We start from the raw sequence: 18,229 nt of genomic DNA, 5'->3' as shown, positions 1-18,229 counted from the left end.
TGGACGATCTCCATCCTTGGAGGTTTTTAAGCAGCAATTGGAGGGGCTTCTGCTTTAACTATTTTAGCTGAGATTGCTGCATTGCAGGGGGTTGGATTAGATAACCCTCGGGGCCCCTCCCAACTCTACAATTCTATGATGTCCTCCTGTGAGTATAAACGCATCCCTGGGGAAGTGGACTGGGAAGCTCTTCGTTCTTTCTGAAGTACTGGTTTGAACGTTAAAGCTTAGGGTATTCCTATGCAGACAACCTCCTTCAGGTATTCCTATGCAGACAAGTTGCCTGAACCCGGAGTTCTCAGAGAGCTATGCAGTAGTAAGAACTTTAGCAGATGGTGGGAGACCGAGAAATAATGTTGAAGGCAAGTAACGTGTTGCACTGAAATACGCTGCCTGGAGAGAGAGAGAGACGCAGCCCACAGGAACCCCAGGAAAAGCACTCTGAAAAAACATGCAGACTTTGCAATGCCTAAGGGTCCCAAACCAGGCCTGCAGGCCCGATTTCGGCACACTGAAAGCGACGGAATTGGGGTGCCACCAAAATCCAGGAAGCCAAAGTTGGGGAAAGGAGAAGAAGCAAACCTTCCAACTCAGAAACGGAAGGTTACAAAATGCCCTTCCACTTTTAAGCCTATGCCTTTTCACAGGGGCAAAGAGATTTTCAGATCCTTCCATTGAAGTCTTTCTTATTTTTGAGCCTTTGCTGTTCTCTGTTATTGCCCTCCCCTCCTTAGCCGTCCAACATGGCTTCAGAAGACAGAACACTCCTCCGTGGGAAGGCCACAGACCTACACACACATTCCAGGGCAAGATTACAAAGAAATCGAGGAAAGAGGTACGCAAGAGGGGCCCCCCACCATGACATTAAAACAAAAGCCTTATTCCACGAAAGACCAAATTTTCCCATTTTGCTTTCGCCACCTCATTTGTGCTACAAGAAAGGTAGGTCCTCGGCACAAGATAAATGCAACTAGGTTGCCTATCAGTCTGCACAACTTATCCAGGCCTTTGCAGAAGACGGGACATTGAAAAAAGTAAAATGTGAAATCACCAGCAGAGTTTTAAACACCCCTCTGCCCTGACATCCGCCCTGCCCCCCCCACCAAACCCCCTCCCTCCTCTCCACCCCAAAACACACACCCTCATTATTTCAGCACCACATGTTCCCACCGGTGCTGGGTGACTGGAATTTTCCAACGGTTCCTTCGGTTTAATCACTTTGACGGCTATCTGCAGACCAGCTGCAGCCAAGCAATCTGTTAAATGCATAGCCGTGGGCCACAGCTGAGACCAGCGGGGATTTTTTTTTCGGGGGGGGTGGTGGTGGAGGAAGAAAGCAGTTGACTTTTGAGTGTTGTCTGGATTGCAGCATGAATTCAGCCGCTTTCTACTCCACTGGAGCAACTCGCAATCCCTCTTTTGGCATTAATCATGTTAAAGCTCCGTTCGAGAACCCTGAGGGAGGATATGCTGGAGATTGTCTCTTCAAGTAATTTGTTGTGTAGCCAACTCCTCTGTTGAGGAGTTCTCTCTGAAGAGAGAAAAAGAGCAATCTGAAAACAGCTGCTTTCCCCAGAAAAAAGGAAGAGGAATGATCTAGCAGCTCCAAACACAAAAAGCAACATGACTTCGGACCCTTCTCTGCAGCCACGCTAGTGCCGCCCAGCGAGGGAAAGTTAATTTTGCCTGGCCGGATGAAATAAATGCAAGTCTACTCACAATGAAATGAGAGATTAGCAGGACAAACTACTTCTAATGAGAGACAGAACTCTCTTCCCCACTGCCATCTTCGCTGTGGAAGTGCCATAAAATTGACAACAGCCATGATGAAGGGGAACATCTCTCCGAGAAATCACAGAAAGGGGCTTGTTTTGTTTTGTCAATCAGCTAGTTCTATCCTTGGGAGGAACTTGGTTTATAATAATTTTTTGGGGTGGTGGTGGTGGGGGTAAAAACAGAACAAAAACCCAAACACAGTTGTGCCCAATATTAGCCTAATAGGGCTGGCATGGTGAAACTGTGACCCTCCCAAGTGTTGCTAGAACACAACTCCCATCCTTCCTGACTATTGGTGAAGCAGGCTGGGCCAAAAACATAGTGAGGGCACCAGGTTGCAGAAGGGTAGAATCATAGCATTGGAAGATACCCTGAGGATCATCCAGTCCAGTGTTTCCCCCAGCTTGGCTCTCCAGTTGGACTACAATTCCCATCATTCCTGACCAGTGGTCCTGCTAGCTAGGGATGGTGGGAGTTGTAGTCCAAAAACAGCTGGAGACCCAAGTTGAGAAAACACTGATCTCGTCCAACATCCTAGCACCGCAGTCCCACTAAGTGGGGGGATGCATGTACCACGAGAAGAAGGAAATAAAAGGTCACCTGCTCTCTTTTGGTTTCTGCGTCTCCACCCCCATCGTTCTGCCCGGACACTGAGGTCCAGTTCTGAGGGCTTTCTCATGGTTCCCTCACTGTGAGATGTGAGGTTGCAGGGAACCAGGCAGAGGGCCTTCTCGGTGGTGGTGCCCGCCCTCCCATCAGATGTCAAGGAAATAAGCAACTATCTGACTTTCAGAAGACATCTGAAGGAAGCCCTGTTTAGGGATGGGTGGGGTGTAAATAATAAAATTGTTATTGTTGTTGTTGTTATTGTTATTATTCATGAGCTAAAGGGAAACTTTGGCCCTCCAGATTTGGCTGAACTACAACTCCCATCAACCATTGGGCCATGCCTGCTAGGATTGATGAGAGTTCAGCAACTTCAAGGAGGAGTACATGTTCCCCACTCCTGGTATGCACCAACAAATGCAAGGGTGAGAATTAAGCCTAAACAAGACCCAGGGAAGTAGAGCTTTGTCCACAGACCACTTAGCCTTGAAAAGGTGCCAAGCAATTGTCTGCCTTCCTGCTGCCCTGAGTGCAGCACTGCTCCGCAGCTCAGCTCGTCTCTACAGGCCACACAACTCCTATTAAAAGGCAGCAAAGTTTTCCAAAGTCTGTATTAAGTGGGGTAGGTTTTTTTTTAAAAAAAAAAAAATGGATGCATTACAAAGGGCAATGTAAACATCTCTCTCTCAATTTAGAAACCATAATGCAATATAATCTGAAACGTATTAGTATTCTTGGCTGAGCATCCCACCTTTGGGATAAGGACCTTTTAAAAAATATATTAAACCACACGTTTTAAGTTGCTGCTTTCCAGCAAGGCCAGGATCAAGCAAATAAACAATCATCTTTCATGGATTTAACTTTTCAATCAGGTGCAGAACTCCATTATTAACAGGTCTACAGAATATTCTCAAACTGCCCTAAGGTATTAGGGAAGTCACAGATTGAGACTCAGCTTGCTAACCACTTCTCAGCTCAAGGACAGCATTCCCTTCTAAGCAATCTTTCAGGAGCCACATGCCAGTGGACAATGGGGCCAGAAGCGGAAGTGTGGTTAAACTATGGAAATCGCTGAGATGGTCCCCAACTTGAACGGTTTTTTGAAGAGGAGCAGACGAATTCAGAGAGAAGGCTAGCCAAGGCTACTAGTCATGATGCCTAGGCTGTGCTTCCATGGATTGGAGAATACCATTTCTGAAAGCCACAGCAGAGAAGAGTGTTCTTGTGCTCAGGTCTTACTTGTGGGTTTCCTACAAGGCTTCCACAGTTGGCCACTGCAAGAACAGGATGCTGGAACAGGTGGGCCTTTGGCCTGATCCAGCTGATTCTTATGTTCTTATAACTTTTACCTTTGTACAGTAGAAGGACGCTGGTGGCGCTGTGGGTTAAACCACTGTGCCGCTTGGGCTTGCCAATCAAAAGGTCCCCATGACTGAGTGAGCTCCTGTTGCTCTGTCCCAGCTTCTGCCAACCTAGCAGTTCGAAAGCACGCAGTGCAAGTAAATAAATAGGTACTGCTCCGGCGGGCAGGTAAACGGTGTTTCCGTGCGCCGCTCTGGTTTCCAGAAGCGGCTTAGTCATGCTGGCCACATGACCCGGAAAAAAAACTGTCTGTGGAAGCGGACAAACGCTGACTCCCTCGGCCTGTAAAGCGAGATGAGCGCCGCAACCCCAGAGCCGTTCACGACTGGACCTAATTGTCAGGGGTCCCTTTACCTTTACAGTAGACACTCCTATCCTCTATTCAGGAAAAGAAGAGGCATTATAAGAGTTCAAGATGGCATTCTAGCCAAGCAACAACTTCTCAAGGAAGGTACAAAGGAGGACTGGTAAGGGATATGACATATGGAGAATTCACGGGTTAGTTAGAGGGATGCATTTGGCCCCCGGATCTGAGGTCTTCCATCCCTGCTTCAGAGCAATGTCCAACATCAATCACACTCAGAATACCACCCACTGAAAACCATAGACTTAAGGCCATTCATTTCAACGGGTCTACTCCAAGTAACATTGGACATTGTCTAGTAACCAACTGCAACATCCAATCCTATCACAGTTTCTATTTCTATGCAAGGATGCTTCAGACTAGACCATAAAAACAACCTTCACCAACACTGCACCCTCAACACAATGTTGTTGGGTCAACACACATCAGACTCCCCAGCCAGCATCACCAATTGTCAGAGACGACAGGAGTTGTAGTCATATAATGTACAGTAGTTACCTCGATTAGTTTTTAAGGGTGTTGCTGATTTTATCTGTGCTTTACAGACAGTGATTTTATGTATATTTGTTTTTTCAACAGCTTTGTCTATTTTAGCTTGGCTGCAATCTTTTTACTTAGAAAGCTTTGTGATCAAGCAGCTTATGAATCTTTCTAAATAAATAAATAGTCCAACAACATTTCAGGAGGCTGGTCTCAGACCCTCCAAATGTCCATATTTTCCAGGGACAGTCCAGGATTTACAGAAGTCATCCCAGATTCTGACTTGATCCTGGAATGTCCTGCTTTTTCTTAGGGCGTCCCTATTTCCATCAGAGAAATGTTGGAGGGTATGGAGTTATGGGACCCCCGAGCCAAGGAGATAAGTGACTATACAACCTTTAGAAGACATCTGAAGGCAGTCCTGTATAGGGAAGTTTTTTAAATGTTTAGTGTTTTATTATATTTTCATATACAGTCAAACCTCGGTTGTCGAATGTAATCCGTTCCGTAGCCCATTCAGCTTCCGAAATGCTCGACAACCGAGGCGAAGCTTCAGATTGGTTGCAGGAACGTCCTTCACTCAAGCGGAAACCGTGTCAGACGTTTGGCTTCCAAAAAACATTTGGAAACCGGAGCATTTACTTCTGGGTTTTTGGTGTTCGGGAGCCGAAACGTTCCAAAACGGAGGTGTTCAGGATCCAAGGTTTGACTGGAAGCCACCCAGAGTGGCTTGGGGCAACCCAGTCAGATGGGTGGAGTATGAATATTAGTAGTAGTACTTAGTAATAGCAGTAGTATTGAACAGGACGTTCCTATTTTCATCAGAGAAATGTTGGAGGGTATGGGGTCTTGGCAGAGGCAGCCAGCTACTGCTGTAACAGAACGTGCTGTTTCAGTCTTTGCTATGGAAGAGAATCAAGGCATGATTTACTGCTCTCCATGTAGAGTCATCCATGACTGGACCTAACGTTCAGGGGTAACTTTACGTAGCATTCAAAGTTCTCCAATGGACACTAACTGCTTTCCAAATTTAGCTAGCAGGCTCCCAATGCAAGTAGGCCCGGCCCTAGACGAGCTAAGCAAGCACATCCATCTTGGATGTAACTGCAATACACAGGAACTGCAAATGCATTTTTTCCCAGGACACTAGTCTTCGGCAGAGTGGGGGAGATATCCCCTCAGGACAACCCCATCCAAGCTGCGAACTAAGCTGCTGTGTCAATTACTGCCCCTTAAAGGTTTCTTCCCACACCCCACACCGGCCCACCTTGAGGAGGCTTGTGCAAATGTTTTTTGTTTTTTTAGTCACTAAACCTCCAAACACCATCCGCATTGCTTACTTGTTTCTCTGACCTAATCCATAAACTGCAATAACTTACTCTGGCACATTTGCTCTCTTACCACACCATTTATTATTAATAGGTAATATTGTTGTGCATTTAAAACATCAATGCCTTTGTTAAACATTTCGCCTCTTCTCCCCCCCCCCCCCCGCCAACTCTCCTTCCAAACTACTTTGGCTCATTCATTTTTAATACTTCCATTCCTCTCAGCTCACCAGTAAGGAGCACTTGCCATAAATCCCAGCTCTCCTAAGACAACCTACGCCACACAAACACCCGAGTCCTATACTTAAGGCGCAAAGTTCAAAGCTCTACTCGGTGTCACCTCACTGGGCGGCGCTAAGCAACCTCGCTCGCTCTCAGCCTGTCAAAGGTTACCTAGGAAACGGTGTTTGAATCTCAGATACACGTTGGTACGTTGGTTGTCGAACATAATCCGTCCGACTTCCGAAACGTCTGACAACCGAGGCACAATGGGTGGCCGGCAAATTCCACTGAGAAAACGGAGAAACGCGCCTTGGAAGCCGTTCAACTTCCGAGGCGTGTTCGAAAACGGAAGTATTTACTTCCGGGTTTTCGGTGTTTGAAAACCGAAACGTTCGGCTTACGAGACGCTCAAAAGCCGAGGTTCCACTGTATAAACGAATCGCCAAATGGCACCGTAAACCTTGGTTGCAGTGGCCATAATGGACCATCTAGGCACCTTTCCCACCAATAGTATTAATTTTTTACTGTTAGTGATAATCTTTTCATTTCTATACCGCTTTATATTTTAAAGGGGGGGGGGGAATCTCAGAAGTGGTTTACAATGCATCAAAACATCAAATAAAACAATCCAGAATCAAACAAATTCAAACTTCAAGGAAAATATTTCGGATCCTTCTCTCTAAGGGACATTTGGCTTTCCCTATATACCTACTCAATATATAGAGCTGCCCCATAGTAGAAGTACTCTATGAAGTCCGTGTGGTGTAGTAGTTAGTGTGTCGGACTAGGACCTGGGAGATTAGGGTTCAAATCCCCACTCAAGCATGAAGCTCACTGGGTGACCTCAGGACAGAGAGAAAAGCTCTATTGTGCAAGGGAAAATTCTTGCGCTGATGGAAGGAGTCAGCTGGATACGACCCATGTATGTTCCTACTGCATGGATACTGGGACACCAATTCAGCATCCCTTAAGCCCCAATTTTCCACTGAAGAGTTTCTAGGCCTCATGGGTTTCAAAGATATGTTTTGACAATACAGAGGCAACTTCTAATGCCACAGGTGGGTCTGTGCATGATTCCCAGTAGCCAGAGATTGAAGCTCCAGTGCCCCACGGAGCACATTGTCCCTGCACATCAGTAGTCGAATCAGACTATAAATTACATAAATTTTCCATAAATTTGCTTATATTTACATAATCCATGCAAGCCAACAGTCTCAACGCCCGTGTTTTGTTTCTAAAAAATGAAACACACAAGTTGTCCTGGTGAAAGTTTTTGTTTTCCTGTGCCCTTAGGAAACTGCCATTTTCATGGGCACAAGCTGCCCACTCTGCGACCCGCCTCCAAGGTACATCACTATCTTTTAAGTCCCAGCTCCTATTTTTCACCGAGGAGGAACATCAGGCAGCAGGAAGGAACCGTGCCCATTAGAACAGGGAGTGCTGGCCTAGATGGGCTAATTGCCTACCTCAACATAAGGCAACCTCTCACAACTACAATCAAGGAGACATTAGCTCTGAAAAGCAATGACCGAGAAGCTCCTGAGTACATTTACGAGTGCCCGGATCTTACGAGCAAGACATAGGCTACGTACAAAACCACAGCTTCAATGCACAAAGTTTCTCCCAAAGAATCTTGGGAAGAGTAGGTTACCCCCACAGTTATAATTCCCAGCACTCTTAAGCTACAGTTCCCAAGATTTTTTGGAGGAAACTCATGCGCTTTAAAAATGAACAGTGTGTACACAGCCCTGGAAATCCTCCACTGTTCTGCCGCCAGCAAGATCTCCTTGTTGTCAGGTCCCTCCTTGGAAGGCTTGACGTTTGCTTAGGGAAGACTCAGGGCTGATAAAAACCAACATAATAACAACAACTACTACTACTACTACTACTTATACCCCGCCCATCTGGCAGGGCCTCCCCAGCCACTCTGGGCGGTTCCCAACAGGATATTAAAAACACAATAAAACATCAAACATTAAAAACTTCCCTAAACAAGGCTGCAACGCGGGTGGTGCTGTGGGTTAAACCACAGAGCCTAGGGCTTCCCGATCAGAAGGTCGGCGGTTCGAATCCTGACGGGGTGAGCTCCCATTGCTCGGTCCCAGCTCCTGCCAACCTAGCAGTTTGAAAGCACATCAAAGGGCAAGTAGATAAATAGGTACCGCTCCAGCGGGAAGGTAAACAACATTTCCGTGTCCTGTTCTGGTTTGCCAGAAGTGGCTTAGTCATGCTGGCCACATGACCCGGAAGCTGTACGGTGGCTCCCTCGGCCAATAAAGCAAGATGAGCGCCACAACCCAAGAGTCATCTGCGACTAGACCTAATGGTCAGGGGTCCCTTTACCTTTACACAGGGCTGCCTTCAGATGTTTTCTAGAAGTCAGGTAGTTGTTTATTTCCTTGACATGTGAAGGGAGGGCGCCACTACCAAGAAGGCCCTCTGCCTAAGTTTTTCCAGGCATCCATAGAAAAGAGCCAGCAGCACCTCGCCTATCGCTACAGAAAGGTAAGTTTGCACTCAAACTTGAAAAGAGAGAGGCAGCCATCTCATGCACCTGCTGAGGGGCAGAGTGAGGGCAGAGTGACCTGCTGCCCTGAGATGCAGTGGAGCATATTGTCCCATCAAAAGTAAAGTAAGTAAAGGACCCCTGGATGGTTAAGTCCAGTCAAAGGCGACTATGGAGTTGCGGTGCTCATCTCGCTTCAGGTCAAGGGAGCCAGCATTTGTCCACAGACAGCTTTATGGGTCATGTGGCCAGCATGACGAAACCGCTTCTGGCACAACACCGTGACAGAAACCAGAGCGCATGGAAACACTGTTTACCTCCCCGCCGCAGTTGTACCTATTTATCTACTTGCACTTCGTGCTTTTGAACTGCTAGGTTGGCAGGAGCTGGGACCGAGCAACAGGAGCTCACGCCATTGCGGGGATTCAAACCACCAACCTTCTAATCAGCAAGCCCAAGAGAATCAGTGGTTTAGATCACAGCGCCACCTGCGTCCCTATTGTCCCATCAACACAAGGCCTAAATCCAGGCGCATTTTCTAAGTACAGAGGTAGGTAAGCAATGCAAATTCATTTTCATGCTGATGAACACAAAGGTGTTTTCTCGCCATACCCAAGAAGGCCTACTGTATATTTTACTGTACCAAATTCTCTTCCGGAAATGTGACTAGCATGCAAGTCAAAGGCAATCCCAAAACAGGTCTGTCTAGCTAGCATATCTATCTATCTTTTCAAAAGCACAGTCGTCATGCAGCATGCTGAAATGGCCCTCTGACTCAACATACAACTTTTTTGTGTGTTTTTTACTCCTTGCATTTTCTGACAGATATTTTCGGGGGGAAATATGCTTGTGGCCCAATGCCATTTTTGAAGAACAGAACCTACGGGTGTTACTTATCAGAATAGATGGTTACCTGGATTTACCTGAAATAAGCAATCCCTTGAGAAGAGCGAAAAGTGAGGAAGGATGGAAATGAACAAGATCCCATCAAGATATGGCAGTGACTCACTGCACACAGGTGTGAGCAATTACAAAACTGGCATTTCAAATGACACCGTGAAACTAGACAACCAATTTCCTTTTTTTTTTCTTCAAGGAAGTGAAACCAACATAAGGACAGAGAAGGTAACCCTGAGGTCAAACTTATTTTCTTATTTTGCCAGTGCCACCACTTCCCTCCCCCCTCTCTCTTGTTCTTTTGCTACCTATTTATGTAGATTCCAGGCGAGATCTAATCAATTTGAACCATCTGTTAACTTCTTCAGAGCAATGCAGGAAAGCAGGTCAGAGAGATCTAGTGCTCTGCCCTGTAGATTTCAAGAAGTCTAGATTTACAATGCTGCCAAGAAAAGATCTTGCTGGGTTCACCTTCGGCATAAAGGTAAAGGTAAAAGGACCCCTGACCATTAGGTCCAGTCGCAGATGACTCTGGGGTTATGGCACTCATCTCGCTTTATTGGCCGAGGGAGCCAGCGTACAACTTCTGGGTCATGTGGCAAGCATGACTAAGCCACTTCTGGTGAACCAGAGCAGCACATGGAAATGCCATTTACCTTCCCGCTGGAGTGGTACCTATTTATCTACTTGCACTTTGACGTGCTTTCGAACTACTAGGTTGGCAGGAGCAGGGACCGAGCAACAGGAGTTCACTCCGTCACCGCCGACAAGCCCTAGGCTCTGTGGTTTAACCCACAGCGCCACCTGCACCCCTCACCTGCGGCATAGAAAGCAGCAATTCAAGCTTTTGGGGAGACAGCTCAACCTTTCTCCTCAAAATTAAATACTGCACAGAAACATAGTAAGTGATGACAAAGGTGAATTCTAGAAAGTGGATAATACGCAACTCTTTGGCCTCAATGTCACAGAAACCAGAAGACAAAGCTCATCTCAACCAGTTAAGTAAATTGTGCCTCCATTACTAGTTGCCAAGCACTGCAACTCACATAAACAGGCACTAAAAGAAGCAATTCATGCCTCTTTCCATGAGTGCTTTAGTTGAGATTCCTGCATTGCAGGGGTTGGACTAGATGACCCTTCGGATCCCTTCCAACTTTACAATTCTATGAAAATGAACAAATTGTTGTAAAAGTTGAGCTAAGCCGCCACACTCTTGACCTGAAACCAGATACGCTCGTCTTCTACAGATAAAAAAGGGCATGTGGAACATAACTGGAGATTAAGAATCTCCTTTATTTCAACAATGTTACACAACCTGCACCTAAGGAAGAAGAACTCTTAGTGCCAATTGTTTGCCTCCTATCAGAGAGATGCACATTTGCCCAGAAAATGAAAGAAACTGCCACAGAAGGGACACGAAAACAGCCATTTACCAAACCGTAAGAGTCAGAGCCAGTCAGCAAAAGGCAACAAAGGAGACCACGAGAAAGGCGAATTCTTCTGCAACTGAGATTGTTTACAACCTAGATGGCTGCATCTGCTGCAAGGTACTGCCAACCTTGCAAAGGAAATGGAGCTGACCTCTTAAACCTTCCCTGATGTGGGAAGTAAGCATAAGATCATCAAAGCTACAACAGGGTGTTAAGGAAGAGGTTTCTATACAATGCTGTGTTAATTCACGGCAATCAGTAGTGTTGTATTACTCTTGCAGGGAGATGAGTAACTTAAGTCCAGTCTCCTACCCGCTGAAGATCTTCTGCTGCCAGCCAAAACCCAGCACCACAGATCAGAAGCACATTCAGAGATTCCACAGTTGTTACTGAAAAACCCACACTGGTGCCTATGGGAATACAGCACTTGCAAAGTTCATTCTGCGCTTCCTGATTTGTAATGTGCATATTGATTAAGTAGAGCAAGGCATTCCCCACCCCCACCTCAAGACATCGGGTGGGGCTTCGTAGAGAATCAGGAAGTCCAAATGAAAGGCCTTATGAGTCAGATGTGAAACGTGGGCCACCAGTTCCCCACCCTGGTTAAATCTGTCGTATCTCCAGACAATGTGAATTACTGCTCCCGCCTATTTTCTCCAAGGTCACCAAACATCGAAATTCATTTCAGTGTGCAATACAGGTGCCCAGCCTCACTTACGCGTGATTGACTTGCACACGACCACATATATGCGCGTCGCTGGGAAATAATTAACTAGTTCAATTCAAACCCGTAAATAGCGGGAGAGAGCTGGAAAGTCCTCACAGCTTGCGAGGAGATGCTCCTCCAAAGAGGACGTCATTGAGGGCAGAGAAAGCCCCTAAGAAACCAGAGGTTCAGTGGGGCTTTGTTTATGCTGCTCAGCCTCCCCGCCTAACAGCTGATGTGTGGAGTAGCGTAGCAGCAACAGCCACTGCTTCCCTGTGCTGTCTCCAGCCAGCCCCAGAGCTTCCATCCTAGTTGTGGGTATTTTTGGATACAGTATTTGGGGTCTGGATTGGAGAGAGGGTGGGCAGAGGGGGAGTTTAAAGGGTGCTCCCCACTTTATGCAATTTCACTTATATGCACGGAAGTAACCTCCACGTAAGGGGGGGGGGGAGCGGCCTGTACTGTGTATGTTGTTTCTTTTATCAGATAGTTAAAATGGTATTGCCCTCCTTGAGATTAGGTAAATACGTTCCCCCTTGGCTAATGCTGAAAGAGGGCTCTTCTTGCTTTCAGAACGCTGCTGAAATTCCTGCTGCTTAAAACCACAACCAAAGTGAGCAGTCTGCTCTGGGGGAGGTGGGGAATATTTATTCCAATCTAAATTCAGCCTGTTCTCTTTTTAATGAGAAATCCATACTGCTTAGCAGAACTTGCAATATGCAGACTTTAATTTCAAAGAGTCTGTTCTTCCAAACAAAAGGTGATAGTTCTCACTCACTAGGTGTCCTGTTTGGATAAATTACTTCTGACTGCAAAAAGGGGGGGGGGGAGATTTCACGGGGGAGGGGATGTCTTGTTAAAAAGAGGAGAAGTGACTGACTTCTTGTCATTAAGCTAGGTACAGGGCCACCCTGAAAATGGTGGGCGCTTCATGGAACTTTGCATGGATAAACATGAGAAAAGAACTACTGTACAGAAAATGGAAGAGTTTTCAATAACACATCTTTAAAAGGGGAATGTTTAAGCAACAGAACTCAAAAGGGTTTCAAGTAAATGCATTAAGGCTTTCAGAGGTATGTCATGCAGGGCCTTCCATGACAGCACAAAGGTGTTCTGATAAAAGCCTTAATTGCCTGGCAATGGAAGCAAAACCTCAAGGTCTGTGTAGCATCCAATAGAATCACCAGTGCCAAGAAACCTCTTTCAGACATCCTACAGTCAAATTCTCTTTATGAACACACCCACATCCCATTAGTTGCTTCTGCCTATTTCAACATCCCTGTGGATACAGATGGACGGTTTGGATCAATCACCTCTTAACATTGACGGTGGTATTTTCATTTTTTGTGCTTGCTGGCTTCTGTTGTTAAAAGGAAGGGTGTTGAACACAGCGCTTTTCCCCAGGATTGTGAGCCTGGGCAATGCAACTTTCAAAACCACATTAAGTAGTAACAAAAGACCAGCACCACTCAGAAGAGCATCCACTTCGGTATCTGACAGCTCACTTATTCAAACCTCTCTTATCCATTCACCAAAGGGAACGAAATGTCATGTGGAAATTTATTTATTGTTATTTCACCTTTAGCTCAGCCTTCGTCAGCAAAAGATCCCAAGGTGGGTGACACAGTTTAAGATAAAAAAAATTACCGAAAGCCAGTGGTTAGAACAGGGTTTCCCATACCTGGGTCTCCAGCTGTTGCTAGACTACAACCCCCATCATTCCTAATTAGCATGACAAATGGTCAGGGAGGATGGGAACTGTAGTCCAAAAACAGTTGAACGCCCAAGTTTGAGAAATCCTGGGTTAGAGTGATGAACTAAGAGCTGAGGAGACCAGGCTTCAAATTCCTACTTGGCCATGAAGCCCCGTGGGTGATTTGGGGGTCAATCGTTCTCTCACAGCCTAACTTACTCTGCAGGGCTATTGTGAGGATGAGAGAGAGAAGGAGAGAGGGAGGTGTACAGTGCCTTAAGGTGCTTTGAGAAATGGTGGGACAGAAATTCAGGGTTGTGGGCTCGAGCCCCACGTTAGGCAAAAGATTCCTGCGTTGCATGGGGTTGGACTAAATGACCCCCGTGGTCCCTTCCAACTCTACGATTCTATGAAAAACAACCACCACAAATATTGCAACTGCTCTTCCTCAATTTCACTATTGCTGGCCTGACAAAATAAGCACCTGGTGGAAAAGGTTAAGTTCGTAGCCAGCGTGCAACACTAAATACTATTGGTGCCAGCCATTTTTCAAAGGGGAGGGCATTCCACAGCTTGGGTACCACCCAGGAGAAGGCCTCTCTCGAGTTGCTGAACTATGAGCATCACTCAGAGATGGTGGAAAGAGCCTTCCCAGTAGATCATTAATCCCAGACAGGCCAGAGTAATGAGAAGAGGGCCTTGGGATAACTGGGTTCCAAGCAAGTCACCAATAAGTTCTTGAACTGGCCTTGATAGCATGTTGAATAGTTAGGTCATAAAATGACTCCATGGCTACAAAAAAAAGCACCTTGGAAGGTCATGAGGGTTTTTTGTTGTTTTTTTTAAAAAATTAACACACCCCAGATCAAATTGTGTGTGCAGCTTGGAGCTGATATGCAGGCAGGCAGGATTTTTTTGAAGCGGGGGGGGGGAGGGGGGCATCAAGGGTCAATTATGCATAGAAAAGTACCAAGCATATTGTTCTTCCCAAAATACTTATCTTACAAATTGCTAATTGTATGCTTCCACTGGCACTCTGAAGCAGCATTACGTCACTTTTGTGTTTTTTAATAACCACTCTGAACTTCAGATTGCTCTTTAGCCCAAAAGCCCAGAGGCACTAACAGCGGTTCCTTAATGAAGTCATTCTCAGAAGCAACTTCTAAGGCAAATCTCCATTTTCCCCTACTTGGAAACTGCCAAGATCCTTCCGCGGGTCTTAGCATTTGAACTCAGGCCTCTTAAGATTCGTTGTACTTAATGGACTGCAACACTGGCTCAATATGGGCCAAAGCCATCTTTTGAGTCAAGAGGGAAGTTCCCCCACCCAATAGAATAATGTCAGACTAAATCTGCCAAGAGCAGTGACCCAGAGCCTCCACCTTTTTAATTCATACAAACAAGTCACGTCTTTCATACAGCTCTTCTCGGTCGGAAATATTCCTCGTAACAGGGGGTGGGGGGGGGGTTCCCTTTTCAGTGTTTTAATCCTACTACTCACAAAATTTAAGACAATAGATGCCAGAAGTGCCATTTAGCCCACTAGCATCAGCACTGTATAATTTAATTAGAATGTATTTATTAATAATACTAATAATAAACATTTAAAAAGAAAACTTAACATTCTCATAGCCCAGCACACTTTACATTTACCAGAGTGCGTTTTCAGGATCTCTTTAACAGTTGGAATTAACACATCTCTGTCGTGTGATCCCAAGTATGTACTCTTGCTAAAGAACAGAATAATTTGTAGAATCACAGAACTGGGACGGGACGCTGAGGATCATCTAGTCCAACCCCCTGCAATGCAGGAATACGCAGATCGAACCTGCGACCTTGGCCTTATCAGCACCATGCTCTATCGTGTCAAAATCCATCTCCAATTGCACTCAGCCGCCAGGCACAACACAGCCAATCAAAAACTGGCTAGTAGAGCTCGATCTCCTTTCCACCAAACCTTGTTTACAGATTGTAAACCAACATTATGTGCTTCACCGCAATGCAATTCCATCCAAGTTATTCCCAACCACACCTTTCCTTCAGGATTTGGAGAACTTTAATGCTGCTCATAAACCCTCCATTCTTCATCAACTCTCAGCCAGTGTTCTCTGCCCACAGCACAAGAGACCTTCCCTTGGTCTCTCTCTGCACAGCATAGCAGGTGAGCTGCTCCTTAAAACCAGTTGTCTCTTGGCCACCTATCCGTGAGCATGCTTTGATTACATGTTCTCTAGTCTCCCCATGTGCAACCACCACTGGCTACACAAATGCTGCCACTTGGGCTTCCTACTGCCCATTCATCCCTCTGGTCGTGCCTTCTCCATTCCACTCCATGATGTCCCCAGTAGGTGGTCTGCATCTTGGGCATGCACGCCAGCCATTTTTTGAAAGAATCAAACATGCATTCACATGCAACAACTCCACTTTCTCGCCACCATCACCAAAAAGGGGGAGGGAGGAAAGTTTCGGATTTAAAATATTGTTACAAAAATCGTGTGCCGCTGCCACCACCACCACTCTCTGCAAGATCCCAGGGGGTGCCAGGCACTCACCCAGGGTTGGTGTTCCTTTGCAGAACTGAGACACGTCAGAGACTGGCTTGGCTTTAAGAAATCTGGTTTATTCACTTATTTACCAATTCAATCTGCATGGAGGAAGCCCAGATCTTAAAGCATGGTCACTTCAAGAGGGGCCTGCCCCCCCCCCCAGCAGTGAAGCCAGCCTGCCCAAGATGGATCCCAGTCTTTCTTCTCCCTTCTTCTTCCCAGAACACCTTGCTATAAAAAAACAACACCTCTCTTTTCCTGTCACCTCAAAAACACACCCCATCACCTTGGCAACATCTGTCTCTCCAGGCCAAAGGATTCCTCTGGGATGACCCATTTTGTCATGCTAACAGGTTTGCTCTTCCACCTGGTTCGTATAAGCCAGCTCAGGGATTCCCTGCCTGGCACAACTCCGCGCCTTGTCCTTTCTTCCATATCCCAATTCATCAAAATCCCACTGTCTATAAATTTCAAATCCCACTGTAACTTTTAAAAGCAGAAAATAAGGCCTTTGTACGCACCTTATTTGTGGCAGTGGCGCTGGATCTGGGGACCACAGGCACATTTGTCACCTGCACTGACAAGTAGTTGTTATCTATGAGGGGCCACGCCCCTTCCACTTTGCAGGTCTGAAAGTGATCCTTAAAGGTCCGCAGGTGTGGGTCTCCAAACAGGCCACAGAAAAAGTACGTGGGCGGAGTCTGCTCTCCTCCCCCGCGAAGTTCGCCGGCTCCCTGGCGGCCGCTGTAATTACACGGGTCGTGGGTGATTTCGGGGTTCGTCGAGGATGTCGGGCCATCCTTGGAGCAGTTCCTCTGGCTCATGAGATCACTGATCCCCAGCACAGCCGAATGGTAGACCAGGTTCCCGCGGCAGACTTTGGAGTTGCGGTAGGTGCAGGCAGAATAGGCACGCAGGGCTTTGCAGAATTCCAAATCAAAGCCATCAAGGGCAGAGTTCAGGTGGGAAGTCAGCGCCACAAAGTCCGTGGTGCACTTCTGGATTCGACACGGCGTCTGCAGCTGGCAATCGCCTAGGCAAAAGGAGAGCGGACGTTACTGGGAGTGATTCATTTTTCACAAAACAAACAAACAACATTTTTTATATGCCACCCATCATCATCATCAACAACATTTATATGCCACCCATCTGACAGGATTGCCTCAGCCACTCTGCACAGTTGCCAACAAAATATTTAAAAACACAATAAAACATCAACCATTAAAAACTTCCCTAAACAGGGCTGCCTTCAGATGTCGTCTAAAAGTCAAATAGTTCCACAGTGAGGGTGCCACTACAGAGAAAGCCCTCTGCCTGGTTCCCTGTAACTTTACTTCACGCAGTGAGGGAACCGCCAGAAGGCCCTCGGATTATATATGATATGCTCTAACAGACGCATGAATAGGACTTTCAGCAAAACTTTTTTTTGTTATTCCCTGAGAGCATGCTCAAAAAGGGCTTTATCTCATCCATGCTCAGTCAGAAGAAAACACCAGCGACTTCAGTGAGACTAACTCCAGATGAGTGAGTTGTAGCTTCCATTGCCATCTGGCTCAGTCGGTAGAGCATGAGAATCTTAATCGCAGGGCTGTGGGTTCAAGTCCCACACTGGGCAAAAAGATTCCTGCATTGCAGGGGGTTGGACTGGATGATCCTTGGGGTTCCTTTCCAACTCTACGATTCTATTAATATTCAACTTGGCTGGAGGCTGGCCAAGATGCAATTCCCAGAGTTCCCTGTGAAAGAGAGAATGACTACTGAACCACTCTGGAATTTGTTGCTCTGCAAGGGGAACAGGGGACTCCTAAGAGCTCTCTGTACCTTTAACAAACAACAACTCTCAGAATTTGGCGGGGGCACGACTGAATAAAGTGGCGTCACAGTGTTTTAAACGTATGGTGTGAATGTGACGGTACACATAACCTGCACATATTCTACAAAGCAGAAAGAAAAGAACCTGTTAAGTCACACTCTTTATTTGGGAGAGTCCAGATTTAGTCTTACTTCCCTTCATGGCTGAAAGCTGAGTACTTGGGGTTTATTTTATTTTTTTACAGAGATTTTGCCCCACCCTTCCCTATCGACCACAGTCCCATAATTATTTAAAACTACACTTAATATTTGTTAACTACGGAAACCACATGCTGCAGCTACGCCTGGCTAGCCTAAGGGGGAGACTGGCTATGGAATGCAGGTGGTAAATTAACAATTCAATTCACATTTAAATAAAAAAAAAAACAGACTCTCCCAACTTCACACTATTTCATGACTGCCTGGTTTTTTTGAGGGGGGGCAGGAGTCTGGCTCAGTAAG

General features: G+C 46.2%; 1 protein-coding gene across 1 annotated transcript in view; it reads right to left on the bottom strand.

The window, feature by feature from the left end:
* The window catches only part of RGMB (repulsive guidance molecule BMP co-receptor b), a 39,726-nt gene that overhangs the window by 2,837 nt on the left and 18,660 nt on the right, over positions 1–18,229 (bottom strand). Inside the window, exon 4 of the mRNA XM_033163996.1 lies at positions 16,438–16,949. Coding sequence (XP_033019887.1) covers positions 16,438–16,949 — 512 coding nt within the window. The remainder of the gene's footprint in view (positions 1–16,437; positions 16,950–18,229) is intronic.

This window comes from Lacerta agilis, chromosome 11, assembly GCF_009819535.1.
Source record: "Lacerta agilis isolate rLacAgi1 chromosome 11, rLacAgi1.pri, whole genome shotgun sequence".
Classification (NCBI taxonomy): domain Eukaryota; kingdom Metazoa; phylum Chordata; class Lepidosauria; order Squamata; family Lacertidae; genus Lacerta; species Lacerta agilis.
This window is presented reverse-complemented; position numbering and strand designations above follow the sequence as displayed.